This window comes from Typopeltis vanoorti, chromosome 8, assembly GCF_054136105.1.
Source record: "Typopeltis vanoorti isolate ZY-2024b chromosome 8, IOZ_Tvanoo_1.0, whole genome shotgun sequence".
Lineage (NCBI taxonomy): Eukaryota > Metazoa > Arthropoda > Arachnida > Uropygi > Thelyphonidae > Typopeltis > Typopeltis vanoorti.
Genome location: NC_143556.1, coordinates 54,277,097 through 54,297,409, shown reverse-complemented (window position 1 = coordinate 54,297,409; position 20,313 = coordinate 54,277,097). Strand labels below are relative to the sequence as shown.

General features: G+C 34.7%; 1 protein-coding gene across 1 annotated transcript; it reads left to right on the top strand.

The window, feature by feature from the left end:
- The first annotated feature begins 18,709 nt into the window (after window positions 1-18,709).
- LOC150104002 (homeodomain-interacting protein kinase 3-like) lies at window positions 18,710-20,110 on the top strand. The gene has a single exon (XM_090396374.1). The coding sequence runs from the start codon at window positions 18,710-18,712 to the stop codon at window positions 20,108-20,110; it is 1,401 nt and encodes a 466-aa protein (XP_090252500.1).
- The last annotated feature ends 203 nt before the right edge of the window (window positions 20,111-20,313 follow it).

Below are 20,313 nucleotides of genomic sequence, written 5' to 3'. Positions count from 1 at the left end.
CTACACATCCCTGCAGTTACCCTGTGCGGTATTTCTTGGGTCACAAGCTTCCCCTTTTTGGGATCCCAGTCCATCAGGGTCCCAAGGCGGACATTGTTCCAGAGGACTACAACAGACTGTGCCAGTTAATGCAACAACTCCGCTCGTCGGGTGTGAACATCGCCGCGATCCGGAACAGTTCCACCTGGTACGAACACTTCTTCAACATCGTTCGTACCGATGTTCCGGATCTGGGGATTAGCCACAACGAGATCCTCTTCGGCCACCTCACCAAACATCGAGGCTACCCGTCGAGAAAGGACCTGGCATGGAGGATTGCGTACGGACACCTTCCAGTCAACAGCAACATCTGGCGGTTCAACACCACCCGGAACCCCATGTGCGACTTCTGCGGGAGCCTGGACACCGTGGAGCACGCCTTCTATCGGTGTCCCATCTCCATCTTCATCTGGAGGAGGCTAAGCGTCGAGCTCCGCATCCCCCTCCTACTGCAGGAGCAAGTCATCTTCCTGCAGTTCGCTCCCCCAGCTAACAACAAGCAGAAGTTAGTGGTATTTGTTATTAACGAGTTAAAATACCACATCTGGAAGGTAAGAAAGAAATTTTCTAATCCGACTAATCCTCCTAATCTGTTGGATCTCTCCAGGATCGTTCTTTACAAGTTCTACGGTTCCTTAAGGAGATTTTTACATCTCGAAAGAGAGGCTCTTGGGGACACCACATTTAAGATCAAGTGGTGTTCTCCTCCAATCCTGTGTAATGTCAGACGCAATAACATCAAGTTCTGCCTGCTGCTGCTCTAAGATCTCCATCTGCAGCAGCAGCTCCACTCTGAGTCATTTCCTTGGTCTCTGCGTCCCCCCTGAGGTCTGTTCTGTTCCCTGGTCTCCCACGGAGGTAGTTCGGAGGAAAAACCCGGGCAGCGCAGGCCTACTCGAGGCGGGCTGCCCTGAAGGGGCAGGTCACCCGGGCACCGGCTACCTCCGTGGTCCATTCCATCTTGAGAGCCAAGAAGACGGTCGGGGTGAAAAATTGTCATCTATAGTGAGGTACTAGATAGATGTGAGACATGAGCTGAGGCCTACACTTCCTTCTTCCTACTCCCCACCCGCCCTTCCCATCCTATTCCTTCTCCTCTCCCTGTCCCTTTTCCCACCCTCCTCATTTCCCCACCTCAACCTCACTATCACTTCCCCTCCCTTCTTTTTCTTTCCTAGTAGGGGCACTCTGACCCCGCCATTTTTCGTAGGCCGATGATGGGATTCCCCTCACTTTCACCCCTTCCAGTAGTCGTTTCAGTTAGGATTCTTGTGACGTTAATCTTCTACGCGTACCAATGTGTACTCGATCGGATTTCATATCTAAAGGTATAGTACTTGAATCAAACAGTGCCTAGTACACGAAATCAATAATAAATATTTTGACTGACTTTCCGCTCATGAAGAAATAATTTTTCACAATTTCAATGGACTGAAATCATCTATCTTATCTTGTAAATTTTATAAGACATTTCTGCATAAGAATTTCAAGTGCTCAAGTTTGAAAAACTAGAGGAAAATTTATATCACTTCCTATAAGAAAAGCCAAATTTCTTTAAACTTCCTAACATACGATGCATCCTTGCATAGATATTAACTTTCGCTAAACGAAGACTGCTCAACTAAAGAAATCTTTCATTGTGTTTTGCAACAGCAAAAAGCACTGTTGCAAAGTCCAACTTGTTGCGTTTGATTAGACGTCGTATACGAAGGTCTTTGACATTTTTTTTGAAGAAGGCAAGTAATATATACTTTCAAGAACGGTTTAAATTCTGTTTTTCAGATCACTGTGTTCTTTAGGTATTGTGAGGTTAATATTTCCAGGTTTCCATTTATAACCTGGTAATTCAGAATATGCAGAAATAAGGTATAATTCAGAGATAAAGGGAAAATGACTTAAGTGCTCGGCAATAGATTGGAATAAAAAAATTATTTGCTCCGAGGATTTCTGAAAAGATAGTTCAGTGCGAAATAAAACGTTTCGGCTAATACTCTGACGACCACAATTAAATATAACTCGGAGTGATTCTATTATTGAAATACGAGAACTCAGCAGATTTAATTATACTATAAAAGTGCCTTGCTTGCATCAGAAGTCTTCGCAGAGAAGACATCACTATGAATTCATTTAGAATATAACTTTATATCCTGTAATCAAAAGTAATCGTACGTTAGCATCAAATAGTTGCTTTGAAAATATTATGAAATTTTGAGGCATTCAAGCATGAAAATTTCACTTGTCTGGTATTTGAAGAAGTGCGGAAAAGCTTGAGCAATTTTGTTCTGGAAAGAGAAAATCGCCAAATAAAACTTCGGACCATAGGATGCATTCTTGCACAACTTTTGAATGCTTCACAAAAATTAAAAGAGCTTGGTCTGATACATAAAGACATATCTACAGAAAACATCGTATTTCTAAACACAAACAAAAGCGCCCCTTAAACTGAATCTGACTGATTTCTGTCTGGCCTCGTGCATTAAAAGGTACAGACAAAAGCAATAAAACCAAGCAAATAAAGTACCATTCTCCAGAGCGTTTAATCAATGCAGATTACTCTGAGAGCACTGATATGTGGTCCCTTGGAACAATAACAGCAAATTATTTTGGGGTTTCGAGTTATATCCCGGCCGCTCTGAATATGAGCAGCTGAGATATATCACAGAACTCCAGGGTGTGATGCCGTCTTATGTATTGAACAACGGAATCGACACCCAAAAATATTTTAACTGCCACGATGGTATCTGGGTTCTTAAGGATATCTTTCAATATGAAGCACAAAGTTATAGACAATATATAGATGATCGAAAAGTAAATATGTCCGACATGGATTCTGTACTTTATTTTAGAAAAGGTTCTTCTCACTTAATTAAGGTTGCATACCCAGAAAAGCGAGATAAGGATCAATTTGTAGATATCCTCAAAAAATGGTTTCCCTCGATCCTAATCAGAGAATTACTCCTTTGCAGGCCAGCCATCACCCTTTCATTCAGATGACTCATTTAACAGAGTATTCTCAATTACAGTATGTCAAGTTATATTTTTCTAGTATAAAATGGTCACTTGGAAAGCACTCTTGAGTGATCACTGTGATTTCACTACAATTACTTACTTACTTGTCCTATTCGTGATGATTATGTTCCTAATTTCGCTTCACGTAAACTTTGCTACTTCTGCCATTTTCCGCCATAATGTTCAGCATTCTTATTTGCCTTTCCATGTGAATATCTATTCGAATCTGTTCGGTTGTCCATTACTATTATATCTTCAAGGTATTTTTTTTTTAAATTTCACTGCGAATAGTGTTTACTTAGTACTTTGATATAAATGATAGTTTCTCATCACTTGTCAAAAAAACATTTTAATAATTAAATCGTGTTGTTTTTAAACTATTTTATTTAACTGATATTATTCTGTTTACTATTTAACATTTTTCTGAAGAACGTTAGTATTAAACACTTTTCAAAAACGGATTAAATTCTGTTTATTAGAGCACTGTATTCTTTAGGTATTCTAAGGTTAATATTTCCTGGTTTCCGTTTAAAGCCTGGTAATTCACAATATGCAGAAATAAAGTGTATTTCAGAAATACAGGTAAGAATGATTTGAAAAGGCTCGACAATGGAATGGAATAAAAAATTATTTGCCAGGAGGATTTCTGAATAGATATTTCAGTGCGAAATAAAAAGCTTCAGCTAATTTATTGACGACCACAATTAAATATCACTCGTATTGATTCTATTATTGAAATACGAGAAATCAGCAGTTTTTAATTACACCACAAAAAAGTGCTTTGCTTACATCAGAAGTCTTCACAGGCAAGAAATCACTTTTTTGTATGAATTCATTTTGAAACAAAACTTTATATCCTGTAATCAAAAGTAATCTTATGTTATTTGCTTTGAAAGCATAGCATTGTTGAGCGTATGCTTTTTCTATGATTAGATAAAGGAATTAAGTTTCTATTCATATGATTGTAATGATTTAGAAGGGTAATAAATAATATGCCAAATACTACTGCAGTTTGTTCGCATATGTATGATATTAAACTTGTGCACAGCAAGTCCTGGCTTTAATTTTTGAATAATTAATATTTATAAAATTTCACGTATAACAAAATTTAAACAAATACACTAAAGAAAGTCATATCTTCAAGTTTAATCTTAATTTTATTCCTTAATAAACCTCTGGGTCCCAGATCGAGATTCCTATGAAATTGTGTAGTTATTCCCCTAATTTAATATTCTTTAACAGCGTTTGTTGTTCCAGACCATCACCCACGAAAGGTTAAATATTCTATATTTGCACCATTGGTGAGTTGAGACATTTTTTGTAGTCGCGTACTGCAGAACGTAGTCATTTTGCATTCTGTATTATTGTTGAGAGTAGAGGAGGTGGGGTGGGGGGGGGGGAATCGAAACCCAACAATTGAGTTGACTACATGTGCTTTATATCTGCTCAAATAGAAACTTCCAGGACTATCCGAAGTGGTAAAAAATGTTTTCTAAATTAATATAACTTAGAAAACATCCTTAACCCAATCTTTTCAATAATTGGCCCATTTAAACCGATATTCCAAAGGTTTTGAATTAAATTTTTGTAAAAATCCAAACTACCCCATCGAGTAATCCTGTGTATCCAGAGGTGAACAACTATAACTCAGTAGTACACTCTGCAAGTGCCACTTAAGTGAAAAATAAGAAAAGAATTTTTCAGAACTGTACTTAACGGGAAACATGCAAGTTGTTATATCGTGTATAATATGCAGAATCTTGCACAATTCCAAACTACGTTTTCCTAAAGTAAAAGCTTTTAACTTTTCTGTCCCACTATAAATAATCTTTAACAGGAAGTATGAATCATCATATTTATCCGAACAACCCATTTGAACGAAGACTGAGCGAAAGTTGTGGCATTTCTTGACAACAAATATCTCCTACCACATGTAAAGTTAAAATTACATTCTTTCTGCACCGTTTCCAAAGATGGATTTTCTATTCAATTCACGCAGTGACTGACCATTCTAAATATACCTAATTTCTGGAATACTTAGAATGGTCATATTTAGAACTTATCTTGTACACCTAGATGTTCACCAGAACTGCTTATAGCAGATAGAAGACATTCTAGTTCGCCCAACGTTCGTGAAGGGAGCTTTCGGCGACCTAGACATTGATAATTATTACATGCCCTTTAATGGTACCTCAAACGCACAAGCCATGGTCGTCTTTCGCTTTTTAGTGGAAGGTGAGGGGAAGTTTTTGTTTTCCCCCAATGAAGTTATACAGGAGAAGTAGTAATTTATTTTGATTTTAATCGTATTAAATGATGTGTCGTCTGAGAGTGCAAGTCTTAATCCTATGTTGCATTTAGTAATAGAAGAAAAATTGGGCGAGGTTAAACACGGCAATACTCTCAAACGGCTTATTGAATTCTTTTATATAAGTTATTTCCGTATTATGTCAAACCATTCAGTACGTTTTTCCTCTGTTATAGACGGTCAGTCCTGATCTAGTGTGGTATGAATCGTCTTTCTGCGTAAATAAACTTAAAAAGCTCTTTGAGAGAGACTTCCCCACCCCGGCAATGAACTTGTTACATTTTCCAAGGAGTCTCATTTGGGCTTATTCTCCCTGATTCAGTAAAGTATACTGATTATTCTGCAATAATTTAGATGAGTGCTTCTCAACCGCTGAACCAGAAGTAAAAATTTCTTTTTCGCTGATATAAACATTTTCATAAATTTGTAAAGGACTAAGACAGCGAACGGTTGCCGGCAAAATATTTTAATTAAGAAACTATAATTACTAAGGATAAATAGTTTTTATTAGAAAATTCGTATTCAATGCACGAAATGCGCAACTTCATTGCAGCTCCTGAAACGAAATCTATAAAAAAATCATGACAGAAGGTAATGAAATGTTAGCATGATGCCTACAGCCACTCAACAAATATTAACACACCGCGTAGGAGCATTCATTGATTTAATGGAGTTTACCTCGTGATCGGACGTGTGTGTGTGTAAAATAATAAAAAATTAAGTCTATATTTCTATCCACTTAAGCGGGAAGGTCTCTCCCATTTCGGGAGGTTTTGGGTCTACTATTCCCATCGTGATCCAGTCCATATTTCTAGGGCAGACAATCACAAACATATACATATAAATACAGTTATCTATAATATATTTGTGGTTATGGATGATTGAATGTTTTGTTAAAAAAAAAAGTTTAAATCTACATTCTGTGTTTAAGTTATTTTTAATTTAATTATTCTAGCAGTAGATAATGACTGGCTATTATTTTCTAAAGAGACGGAGTAGAATTCTATCTAAAATAAATTAGTTTATAAAGGCTTTTCCACTAAAGGTGTGTTCACCGGTGTCATAAGGTGCAGTGCTCATCCTCTGCGGGAAAATCATCCTCCTGATGAAAAGATGTTAATCATGGTGATGGAAGTTTTCCTCTATCAAGAGTATTATGTGTGTGGGTGGGACTACAACCTTGTTGAATCGTGTAGAGGTCTTACAACAAAAGAAGTGAAACTCACCTACTTTTTATCAGGTATCCATGTCAATATAAAGCACTAAGAAATTGAGAACATCAGTTGAGCAAATTCTTAAACTGCAAGCGTTAGATATCTTTTAAATTGAACATTCGTAGAGAGATACGGTAACTCTTTAGTTTTTAGGAGCTAGGTCTGCAGGATTTACATAATGTTGTCATCTGATCGAATATGTAATACACCCTACTGACATTTCGTAGTGTACAATATCAAAACATTAGGGGAAACTATCAACCGGCATGCTATTCTGATTACTGTTTCATATTGGCCTTCTAAAAAAAGTGTATACGCTATATGATTTTCAGAATAAACAATCGAAAATTAAAAAACTGTTCTGATGCTAATCCACATTCCAAAAATAATTTAATGCAGTCGGTTCCTATGTCGCCGAACCATTAAATATGTCTGTCATGATGGGTTTCTATAATAAGTAAATATATATTTCTTACCTGAGAAACGATGTAAATCTGTAGTCCATTTATACAAGTTTGTGGGTTAACAATATTTTTTTTGCTGGTTTTATTATTCAATACAATTCTGTTAATTTTATTTACTTATTTCATTATTTTTACATAATCTAGAAATCCTCTCCTAGAAACCAAATATGGAACGTTTTTTATCATATTCATGCTCCAATAAAGCAGGGCGATGATCTCATACAAATAATGATATTCATCTACCACCTGAATAGAATCAGTAAGATGCACGAGAGCGGTTGATATCAAGGGCGCAGTGACCTATCTCGAATGTTGCAAAATGACTACACATATTGTTATACCTGTAGTCATTTTTAAAATGTCTTCTTCATTGACATGATTTTAAACAAGTGGTCTCTTCTGATTTCGTGTAATCTATTTTTTAGTCTTGTAGTTTCTTTTCTCATTTTTAATTTTTGAAAGTTGATAACGGATATTCAGTTTAGATATCCATTTTTGTTTATATTTACTGCGTAATAATTTGCTGATTTTATATTTAAAGATTATAAGATTTGTAGTTCCATCTATGTTTCTCTCTTAGAATGTTTAATGTGCAGATTTTTTCATCCATTGTGTATTTCCTACGCGCTTCGATACAATAAAGAAGGTACGGATAAAACATTATGCAGACATTGTATTTTTTTGTGCTAGATAGCTATTACTTCAAACACATCTTTCCAATCGTGGGTCGAAACTATTGAACTCAGGAGGCTTTCACTAGTAATAATTTACTATCACCAGTTTTCTTGTTACATGTCTCTACTTTCGAATTCATTAATTTTGTTTCATCTTTCGGTATTTCATATTATGCTATTCTGAAATTTCACTTAGTGCCTTCTGCTGAAATTTCAACATATTCTCGTGTAGATAACTAAACTTTGGTCATCCTCAGAAATGAGTAATAAAATTATACATATTTATATTAAAAAGTAGGGTGCTTGATTATTTCATGGTCTTAATCATCCGGGTCACTTTAAAATCTGATAATTGCTCTAATTTGACTGGTATTTGTTTGTATATTTTTTGAACTGACTGCAAGAATTGGTTTAGTATATTTAAATCAGATATTTTAAGCACTTTATCTTAATTTATCAAAGGTTTGCTCATAATATGTGTTTCTCTTTGAAAATATTTTCCATTTAATCCATTTACTGTAAAAATCGAGTATTCATTATCGGTCTTTTTGAAATCGTTTAATAGGTCCCTGGATCAGCTAACTCGCTATCATTTGAAAAAGCCCATATAAAGATTCCTCTTGTCACGATGATAATAGAACCCAGGTCTTTTTCTTTTAAACGGCACAATGTTCTGTTTGTTTGCATCTCCATAGCACAACCTCCAGTTCAATCTCCAACTTTTTCAAATGGAGAAGCATATCACCCAAATCACCAATCGTCTTATAAGCTTTCAATATGCTGCTACTTCTGAGTATCAGTCAAACCCTCAATCTGAGGAACTTTTTTTGCTCTTCTCATTTTTAATCTATGCTTATTCTTCATTCTATTTTCCCTTATTCTTTGTTTTACAGTCCTAACTTCCCTACCGCCATTCAGCCTTTCTTTTAAGAAAGGGATACATGTTTTGTAGAGCTGCATTTAGAATAATTACCCTTTTAGTACTCCACTTTCAAACAAATAGAAATGAAAACAAATATACAAATAGTATATCTAGAGCATTCTAGAAGGGTTACGAATTTTTCCAGTACTAGAAATATCAAGTGTTAAGTTTTTTACCGTTTTAAAATTTAAGTAAAATTTAAGTTATATTTCTTGATTTTGTTTTCGGGCATTTCCTTAATGAATATTTCATCTTTTTCTTAACTATAAGAATAACATGAAATATTTCTTTTGCCATCCACTGAATGATTTCGATGCTTTACCATCTGAACGTTGGATAGAGAAATACGCTCCTCAAGTAATCTGTTATAGCATTGTAAAGGATGGCGATTGCAATAATTAATATATTTGGAATTATCAGTCGTTTAATAAAATTTATTGATTAGACATTGCAACAATTATTGGATTCTAGTAAAAAAAAACATTTCCCGTAATGTAATCTAAAGGAATGAAAAAAAAAACAGTTTTTGCTCCGGCTTCCTTCTTCATAAATTGTTTATTCGAAATACCCACTTGACAATTGCACAACATACAAATTCATACAGTCAATTTCTTGTGAAAACGGGCGAATTTCTTTTATTAGAAATTTATATAGAATAGAAAAACTGCTACCCCAATGCACTATTGATCATGCAGGGTTTTTAATTATATATATTTGGGAATAATAAAATATAACCAAATCGCGCAAAAGTGGATTACAAAATTGGAGTAACTTTGGAGTAAAGAATATAATTTATTTAGTTTGGGTTCTGTTTTATTGAATATTTCTAATACAAGAATCTTATTTTCTGAGTTCTGAATTCCTTCCTGATTCGATTAAGTAAAGCTAATCCAACCCATAAATCAAATGCCAAAGATGTTGGGAAACGTAATTTCGAAATGTTCGAACGAAATGAACGAAAACATGAAGGGTTCCGTTTTCATGGCTTGGAAATCGAACTTCGGTATGTCATTCCAAAGAACTTGGTCGCTATGAAAACACTTTGGTTATACTATTTATATTAAGGGGATATTAAATTCCACATTGTTTTAAACCCGAATAAGAAACTCAAAGATCGGAATCAGAGTTTCTCTGAGTCCATTCTTTCCGTTTGTTATTCGGTTTTAAAACAATGTGGGATTTAATATCCCCTTAATATTTATATCGTTGAAATAAAGCCGATTGGCTCTTTACATTTAAGTAACTTTGGTTATACGTTTTATGTGTATCAAGGGAAATCACATTTACTCTTTAATACGGATAAACTCCTGATTATTAAGAATAAATAAATTAATCTGCATGATGACAATGCATTCCGATAGCTCCAGGCATTTCCCATTTCCAGCAAGGTTACTACTACTACTGTGACAAAGCTATCCTTGCGCTATTAGGGTTCAAAAGTCAAATTCAAGCGTTCTTTTCCTCCATTCACAGTCGCATTCTATTGATTTGACTCCAATGGAATGATAGTAGGATCATCTGGAGTGAACAATCAATCCATTTTCTCGATCAATAACATTCGAGGAGTTATTCTGGATAGTTGGTTCTGAATACATTAGCAGCTTCTATGGTCCACTGAAGTCAATGCCGAGACAGGTACTTGGATTAGGTGCGATATGTTTTATCGCTCAGCGTGAAATAACCTCCCTGCTTATTGTAGACCTGAAGTGACTTGAAAGGAAGTATGCTGTTTCATTGTTTCTGTAAAAATAAATAATTATTGATGTTTTGATCTCTCTATTTAACTACAAAAAACACTATTTTCTCACCCACGCTAATTTAAGGTAGTATAGGATTAAGAAAACCTTAAAGGATGAAACCACATTAAAAAAATTACAACCAGCTGTGGTTGCAATTTTTATTTATTGGGTACAGTAACAAGATATTCATTATCACATAACATCATAACCCAAGCTACTGATGTAACAGACCACTGAATAAGATTAAATGTTCATTTATTAGGATGTTAGTTTACACCCGTCTAAAACTCTTGAAGTTAATAATTTCACAAAACTCTCCGAGAGGGAAGACCAGGTATTTGACTACAAATATTACTCTCAGTGTACGACCCACCACACTCCCCGAATGTGACCGTAGTGCGCTACCAAGGATAATATGCACAAGAAAAGGGCCAATCTACTTAATGCGGAGTTCCGGCCGTTGTCTAAAACACATTATCTGAGCCCAATTTTTGATTTCACAGTAGCTGAATATTGAACTCGCTACTCAAAGTAGACTCATTAAAACTCAAACATCAAGAAAAAAGTGACGGTATTAGGGAAAGGATTAAGTTTAGTGATCTACAATTTACATAAATACTTCTCAAAGATAATAAAACCTCAGGATCGTAGAACACAAAAACCAAAACAAGCCTCTATCAGATATAAAAACCAGCAGGAATAGAATTGTAAGCCAATAATTGGCACATCTAGACTCAGAATAACAAAACTTTAGAAAACATATCAGACCATAGCTAATGACGTCGATTTACAAACTGTAGGTAAAGTAATAACTGTAGCAAATAAATCGCTGTTCTACAATAATTACAGCATAGTCAACTGTCCTGATTAATAACTTCAATTCGGTATGAATTAAAATAACTACATGCACTTTACACTTATTTTTTTATATGGTCATTACCTCGTATGCACACACATGTATTCCTGAATGTGCTTACGAGGAGCTCACCATATTTAAAAGAGGTAATGTCCGAGTAGTTTAAATTCATAACAAAGTAAAATTAGTCATTAGTGTAGATGTCTCCATAACTTCACACAATGAATGTTGATGTTTCATTTCTGCGCAACACTAAAACAATTAAATACACTAAAATTAGAGAGACCAGCCAAAGCACACTATTCGATTTAGATGTAACTTTATGCAGTGAACTCATTAAAATGTGTTAGGAACTCAGGCTTCGAGAGCAAAAATTCGATAAAAGAATCCGGGGGAAAAAAGGTAGTCCCGTATTGTATTGTGTTGCATTGCATAGTGTAGTACAGTGATTTTCAACCTTTTTCATAACACGGTACACCTAGACTAATTATTAAAATTCTGTGGCACACTAAAATATGTTATTTTAATTTGTTTGATGATCTGGCAAAATATAGGCATAATTTTGATTGATTTAAACACACAAGAAGAATGAAAGACCAGACACTAATAAATGCGCAATTTACGACATTATTTCTTTGAATTAATTTATTTCCATAAATCTCGCGTCACACCGGTTGAAAATCGCTGCCATAGAATATTCTATACATTTTTCGTCCAGTTCTTTACCATTTGTCATGGATAAAATATCAATCCTACAATATACCAAATTAGACATTCGGATAATTGAATATTTCCTAGAGAGCAGCTTACGTTTTCTAGTTTCTTTCGACATATTGTACTTCAACAAGTGAATAACAACGTACATAAAAGAAAAACACTACAAAATATATTCTGTTGACAATTTGAAAGAAATTTATAAAATACAAATAAGCTATAGAAAATACCTAAGTTATGTGCATATGTTCTGATAGTCATAGAGAAACTCTTTCCAGTATGCCGCAAAGAAAACCTAACCAAACCTACTGATGAAAGAGACCAATGAATAGGATTAAAAGTTCATTTATTAGGATGTTGTTTAAACACCCGTCTAAAACTCTTCAAGGTAATAATTTCACAAAACACTCTAAGATGAAAGCGCTGGTATTTGAATACAAATATTACTTGCAGTGGGCGACTCACCACACTCTCTTAATGTGACCGTAGTGTGCTACGAAGGATAATATGTAAAACAAACCAGCCGTCCTGTTAAATGCGGAGTTCCGGGGGTTGTCGAAAACAAGAATCTGCACATACCCATCCAGAAAAGAAGCTCGCAACGTGTTTCCCCATTATGATTGTAAGGTGCTTCACATTTCCTGAACCAACATGCAATTTCGTCTCCAATTGAGCAAAGAGTGTTTATTGGGACGTGGAAGCTTTGTTGTAGAATGACGTTACGCTCTCTTCCCAGCAGAACGAGGGGTACGGGAGTGGCGGAAGCCTGCTGAACACCTCTTACCAGAGTGCGTAACCAACTATGAAATTTGGAAGTGTGCAATAGAATGTTCCTGATTTGGCCTGGGCCTCTTTTTATGGTGTCAGCAACATTCAACATAGACGTTTTGGAAAGGTTTGATGAAGCAACGCTTCCTACTTTATAGCCTTTCTACAGAACTGATAACTGTCTCTTTCAGGTTATGGGTATTGAGGTATTCTCATTCCCGTAGTCATCGCAGTGAAAAGAAGTCTTCCAGCTTAAAATGGACAAATTGGCGCTTTATCCTCACACTATGGTGTCCTTGACATATTTTCGCTTGTAAAACAAACTATCAAACAGATGTAGTGAGAGATATATCAGACGTATTCAGGATCAGCTACACTTTCCTTACAAAAGGAGGTTAATAAAAAACCTGTAATAAACCACTAAATCTAAAATATTAAGACAGAATGCATCAACTATTGAATTCCACATATCATACAAAAGTAGAAACCGCTATCACTCGAATAAAGAAATGTACATTTGATCATGTTGATGTCTAAAAAATAATATACTCGTATATACACAATCATTTTTAGCAAAAAATCCAGCTTTTATTTTTTCATGAAAAATTAATATTTGATTGACTGTTATAATTTGCTTTGCATTTATGAAAAAATTATTTATTAATTCAAAACTCGACTTCCTCCCTCTTTCATGATCCAGTTTTTGACACTGAACGTTTCCACTTGCGGATCCTGACTAGTTTTTAGCTGTGTTTCTCATACTAAGTTTTGTAATTTGACTTTACATGAAATAAAAGAGAAAGGTCATATAATTAGGCATGTATAAATGGTGTACGTATTCGAAAAATTACAAATAATTTTGATATGAAGTTAATTTTATTTTATTCGATGAAAGCAACTACGAATAAAACTTGAATTTTACAATATTTTTTAAATTATAATATTTGCTCGAGGCAAGCTGGATAACAGGAAGGTCATCATCACATTCTTTTTAGAGAATCATCACATTCTTTTTAGAGAACTAGCTAAGACCGCTGGTGTGTAACGCCAAACTGCATTCATCCTTTTGCTGAATTGTGTTAGTTTGTATCCACCTCGATATTAAAAATCGATGGATTGGCAAACCCAATTACTTTTTGATAGCTAAAAGCAAAATAATGGTATAAGGAGGAATGTCCTGCATGCTGGGAGATACCTCGTTACCCAAAACCGCTGCAGTTTTAATAATATACCCAAACAGCGGAAACCTAACAATTAAAACAAACTAAAGAAAACTGATGTTAGACCCATCAGTGTACGCATTAGAAAAGAAGCGAAGCCGACAAAAAATAAATAAAATAAAACACTCTTCTTGTTCATAATGGGTACTGTTGTTAACAAGGTGATAAAAATAAAACTAAATATATATAATACATTAGCCTCTAGAGATTTATGGGTTGGTTTCCAATACTACACAGAGAATTCCCCTGAAACGACTGTTTATAGATATTGTATACCTATAGATATACAATATCTGGCTACATATTTAACCCCAAAGCTATCTTTAAACACGCACACATTACTTTCTGCACTGATACTCAAGTTAAAACGAAGGCACTTCATATTTGTCAGGTCAAATTTGTTGTAGCCTTTCTATCGAAAGATATACGTGAAATTCGCTTAAGAGAAAAAAAAAAAAAACATTTAGTGCCACGTAATATCCGCCAATGTATACCACGAAAAATCTCTACATACTAAGGTCAACTTAAACTATTATATATGACTACACTACTTTGGAGAGGTGTTCTCCGTATGACATAGAAACGTTGAAAGAATCTTCGGAACCTTAAATGATTTGGAGATCTTAACAACCGACACCTAAGTATCTGCCACAATTCAATCATAGATCAATAATTGGTTGAAGTTAATTTTTGATTTGGTCCATAGGTTCGACACCAATTCCCAGTCCTTTTCTATCTACTGAGAAAACGTACATAAAGTACCCTGTTTTCCAAAACCAGGCCGAATAATATTTCTGAAAATTACAACTGTAAATTCATGTGAATCAACTTGGGGCAATTTGAATAGAAATAGGGAAGATATTCATTTTTGATTCGCTGGTAAATGGGTCAAGTTGTAGCACTCAACAGGATAAAATGCTGTTGAGTGGATAAAATGCCAACAGGATAAAATGCCAACTCCTCCTGAATTAAATAAATAAATTTAAAATTACAATTGACATGAATGGTTTTGAAATGTCTTTTTATATTACTTTTTTTAGAAATAGCCACACTATTATTGCATAATAAAGAAATACATTTGCCATTATGATTGAAAACGCAAGGCGCTCGCATCTGATCTGACAGGTACATGCTAATAGTTAACATGAATATTCTTTCTCTCTTCATTTTCTATTTTTATTTTTATGGTATATTACATTAATTTATATGTGACAAAAATATGTTGTAAAAGTGAGGTAAATAAAAGAATGTTAAAATTTGTAATCTCGTTTTTCTTAAAAACAACTAATCATAGAATTTCTAAGACTGAAATGAGAGAAAAAATGCCAGTGTCATGAGCCATTAGTAATTTTCAAATTTTATATTGCACTCTTCATATTGCTGACCTCTGCAAGATGAGCTTTACATTTATGGAAAATACTAAGGAAAGAGGTCTGCAGGTTGCACAACCTTCACTACTAGTTTCCCATGCTGGTATACGCCGAAAGTTTCTATATATTCCGCACGAAACTCTTGTAGTTTCTATATTCGGCTAAGAAATAATGTTGGATTTAATATTCACTTAATTTATATCATCATATATTATATTTGCAATATTTTTTCTTTATGATTTTTTGAATTTCAACACATACTAGTAAAGAATATTTCTCTGAGATATGCTTCGATCTACGCTGAAAAATTACGCCTGCAAGCTAAGCAGTTATTAATAATTTCTCTGAGGGTGCACTAAATATTCACTGGGGTCGCCATAGCGGCCGCGGAGACTGCTTTGCCGACTTCTGATCTAAATGATTTCACGCAGAGCAGAATTATTGGAAAGCTAGAAGAGAGCAGCAGAATTACTAATATTGCCAAACTGTTAGGAATCTCACATAGTGTTCTATCCATGCTCTTGGCAGCGTTTGATACAATGGCATCAACACTTGGCAAAGAGATTACCCTCACTCTACCAAGGTGTATGAACACAGATATTTGGTTATAACAGCAAAACGTAATCGGCGCACCATAGCAGGTCGGCGGAAAATCGACTAATCAAGCCTAGGTAAGCGAAGATCTCGAAAAACTGGCGTAGCATGTCTGCGACAAGTAGGCCTATCCGAATGTAGTCTGCGAGCATTTATCTACAGCTCATCGAAGAGTATGTTGTTAGAGATGGTATATCCATAACAAATGGACATGACACCTATGAGCTAATGTACTCTTTACACACGACAGTTGCTTTAGGCTGTCCTCCGTTCTGAACGACACTTCATCTGCCATGAAAGTGGTACTGCATACTATCGCGAAAATGTTCTTGAAAGGGATATATATATATAACGCAGTGTCTTAGGTCATGGGGTGGGTAGGCATTATGCTTAAAGGACACAACGAGCTACTAATGCTGAAAAAGGGAGTAATGAATGATATTGCACTTCATATTAGATTGTTCTGAAGGATAGAACAACGAAATTTAACTTCATTTTAGATTGTTCCGTGGTGCTCTTGGCGAATAATTCTTTTCTATGGATGACACTGCCAAACTGCATCGCAAACTCAGTTAAGATACTTCTGTAGACCAAGGATATTATCCGAAACTTTCACCAAATCTCATCCCCATAGAACACATTTGGGATGCAATAGAAAGAAACATTGCCTCGAAATTACCCTGAAAAATGCAAACAATTCCTTCATTGCAAAAGGAGGAATGGGCCAGGTTGCCTCAAAAGCTTCTGGATCAGTTGGTGTTAAAAATCTTCCTAGACGTTGAATAAGGAAAAATTATATAAGTTGTACATTTTGGTTGAATAATCTGCGCCATAGGCTTTAAGGTTCTGTGAATTTGCAATAACTCTTGGGTTCCGTGCTTCAATAATATTCTCAGTTGTTTTATTCTTCAAATTATATTTATTTATTACGCTTGTTTTCGATACTATCGTGTTTAGCTGTCCTTATCGATTCCTTAACTGCTAAGATTAGCATGCAGTTTGCTTACTTTTTATACTGAATATACGTTACAAGAGTTATGGCTGATAAATGAGAAACTGGACGAATCCATCCATCATGGAGTTATTACTATAATTTATTCGATTCTTTTTCATTAAATTAGACTGATGTAACAACATCAAAACGGTTTCTTATAAATCTTTGAAAGAAAAGTACTAAATCCAATAAATACATCCGAGCCAGAGATGAACAAAATGAATCCAATTTTTGTACGTTTATTATATTTCCTTACATTATCCTATTTTTTTTTAGAAATTAATGTTTCGATATACTGATCTTCAAGACATCAATATAAGCAATTGTACTGTGTACTTTTGCTTTCTATATAAATGTATAATCCGATGCAGGGAATCTCTACCTCGACTTTAAAAGACTGCATATGATCTCTCTATACATAAAAACGAACGTCCTTTCACCACCTCATAATTGAGGATGACTCATTACCCTTGGGACAAGAGACCAAGTCCCAAGTCAAGTATTACTAATGTCTGGAATCAGTTTATAGGTTCAACCAGTATCCACCAGTATACATGCATTTTTGCAATCACTTAATTAAATTGTTAGTGATAAAAGAAAATAAATAAAAACAGCCGTTATGTATTTATCATTACACGTAACAAGTTATTTAACATGTTAAATAACAAGTTGTTTATCATGTAAAATAACGCGTGACATGTTATTTTACCAGCAAAAAATAAGAAATACCAAGAGGAAAATCAGTGGTTAAAATAAAGAAACATTGGTTCCATTTTTTAATTGCCAACGAAAAGTGAGATATTTCAGAATAAACAAAACGTTTTTCCTGTTTCTTGAATCTCATTTAAAACTTTCGTTATTCCATGAAAAAATGTCAATTCAATCAAATTTAAATATCAACAAACGCTATGTGTTTTCACCTGAAGTTTTGATATATTTGTGGGATTAACCACATTTCATTCTTTTAAAAAATGGACAAATTTATTAATCTCTTTGACCTGTATTGATTTTTGTAACGCACAAGCGCTAGAAATCAATAAATTAAAACATATAATTTCCTTTATTTTTCTTCTAGTTATACCGGAGGGAAAATTCAGAATGTTTGCGTACTCATACAGAGGTTAGTTCGAAATTTCCAGAGAAATCTAAATGATAGTGTATATCGTGCATACATTAATGTCATGAAAATTATGTTATATGAGGAATATATTCCATCATGTATAATTTACATTATATAATGATGGAATATAGCGTATTGGTAAATTCCTAGTCATAAAATCGAGGATATTTTCTTGTGGTTAGAGATTAAGTATTTCATCCAATAGGAAATCACCACGTTGATAGTCGTCGCCGACGGGTATGGAATGATGACAAAGCAACTACTTATAAGAAATACCCACTTTAACAATTCAGTTGTTTCCAGAATCACAAGAACAGTTCTGTGCTCAATAGATATCCACAAGGATTCAGTACTGCTTAGCAAGAAAACCGTAAGTTCGATTTTCTATTCATGCAATGAGAACAAATATTTGTGAAGTTTCTGTGTTGTTTCAATTTAAAATTTTCACCTAAAACATATTTAGCAATGTATTTTTTTAACATTTCTTATAGGAAACGAATCAGTTCTAAAGGTTTTCGCATTGGAATCAAGTAACTTTGTACTCCGCAGAGAGAAAAGATATCATTGCTGTTGAACACTCAACAGGTGAGTTTAATTTAAATTGCAAGGTATCAACAAAGTTTCTTTTCCTTTTTTGGAATATTTGATTAATATTTTGTAAGGTAAACTCTATTCTTCAGTTAAAATTTAGAAACTCTTAAACAATGTCAAACCAATGGAGTGAAGAATATTATAGCTGTACTAGCTCAGCTTTCAAACATCACTCCCTTGTTCCATACACCTCTTTAAGTATTCATTCTGGACTAGAAACTAAAACTGCCATTAACCCAATGGGTGGGAATTGTAAGAGACAGCGCAGTTTACGTCTTTATTCAGAACCGAATAGCAAAAGACAGCGATTGCATGTAAATGGTACTTGTATTGAAAACAAAGAAACAAGTGAAGAAATTTTCAATTATAACCTGCAGCCTTTTCGTATTGTTGTGAATGATACCAACACATTTGAATCGGGTGTAGTAATCGAATCAAATACCACCAAATATAAAATTATCGAGGAAATCGGAGAAGGAGGCTTTGGAAAGGTCTTTGCGTGTAGCACTGCAGATAAAAATTCATCCGTTGCAGTAAAAATTATTAACATGAAATATTTCGACGACAGGTCGATTCAATTAGAAGTAGATTTGTTATCTCACTTAAGAAAGAATTCTGCTCATCGGTTTAATATTGTGAAATTTTATGAGGCATTCAAGCATGAAAATTTCACTTGTCTGGTATTTGAAGAACTTGGGAAAAGCTTGAGTGATTTTGTACAGGAAAGTGAAAATCGCCAAATAAAACTTCGGACCATAAGATGCATTCTTGCACAACTTTTGAATGCTTTACAAAAACTTAAAGAGCTTGGTCTGATTCACAAAGACATATCTACAGAAAACATCGTATTTTTAAACGCAAAGAAAGTGCCGCTCAGAATTAAGCTGATTGATTTCGGTCTTGCTTCTTATAGTACAGACACAAACAAGGGTAATAAAACAAAACAAATAAAATATAGTTCTCCAGAGCGTTTGATTAATGCAGATTACTCTGAGAGCACTGACATGTGGTCCCTTGGAACCATAATAGCGAATTTGTTTTTGGGTTTCGAGTTATACCCCGGCCGCTCAGAATATGAGCAGCTGAGATATATCACAGAACTCCAGGGTGTGATGCCATCTAATGTACTGAACAACGGAATCGACACCCAAAAATATTTCTGCTGTCACGATGGTATCTGGTTTCTTAAGGACATATTTCAATATGAAACAGAAAGTTACAGACAATATATCGATGAGCGAAAGGTAAATATGTCCGATTTGGATTCAGTTGTTTATTTTAGAAAAGCTTCTTCTCACTTAATTAAGGTTGCGGAGGCAGAAAAGCGAGATAAGGAGCAATTTGTAGATGTCCTCAAAAAAATGCTTTCCCTCGATCCTAATCAGAGAATTACTCCTTGGCAGGCCAGCCGTCACTCTTTCATTCAGATGACTCATTTAACAGAGTACTCTCAATTACAGTATGTCAAATTATCTTTTTCTAGTATGAAATGGTCACTTGGAAAGCGCTCTTGAGTGAACACTGTGATTACTGCACAATTGCTTTCTTGTACTGTCCATGATAAATATGGTCCTAATTTGGCTTCACGTGTACTTTGCCACTTCTGTCATTTTCAGCCATTACGTTTGGCATTCTCATTTGCTTTGCCATGTGAATATCTATTTGAATCTCTTGGAATCTATTCGGTGGTCCTTTTCTATTATATGTTCAAGGAATT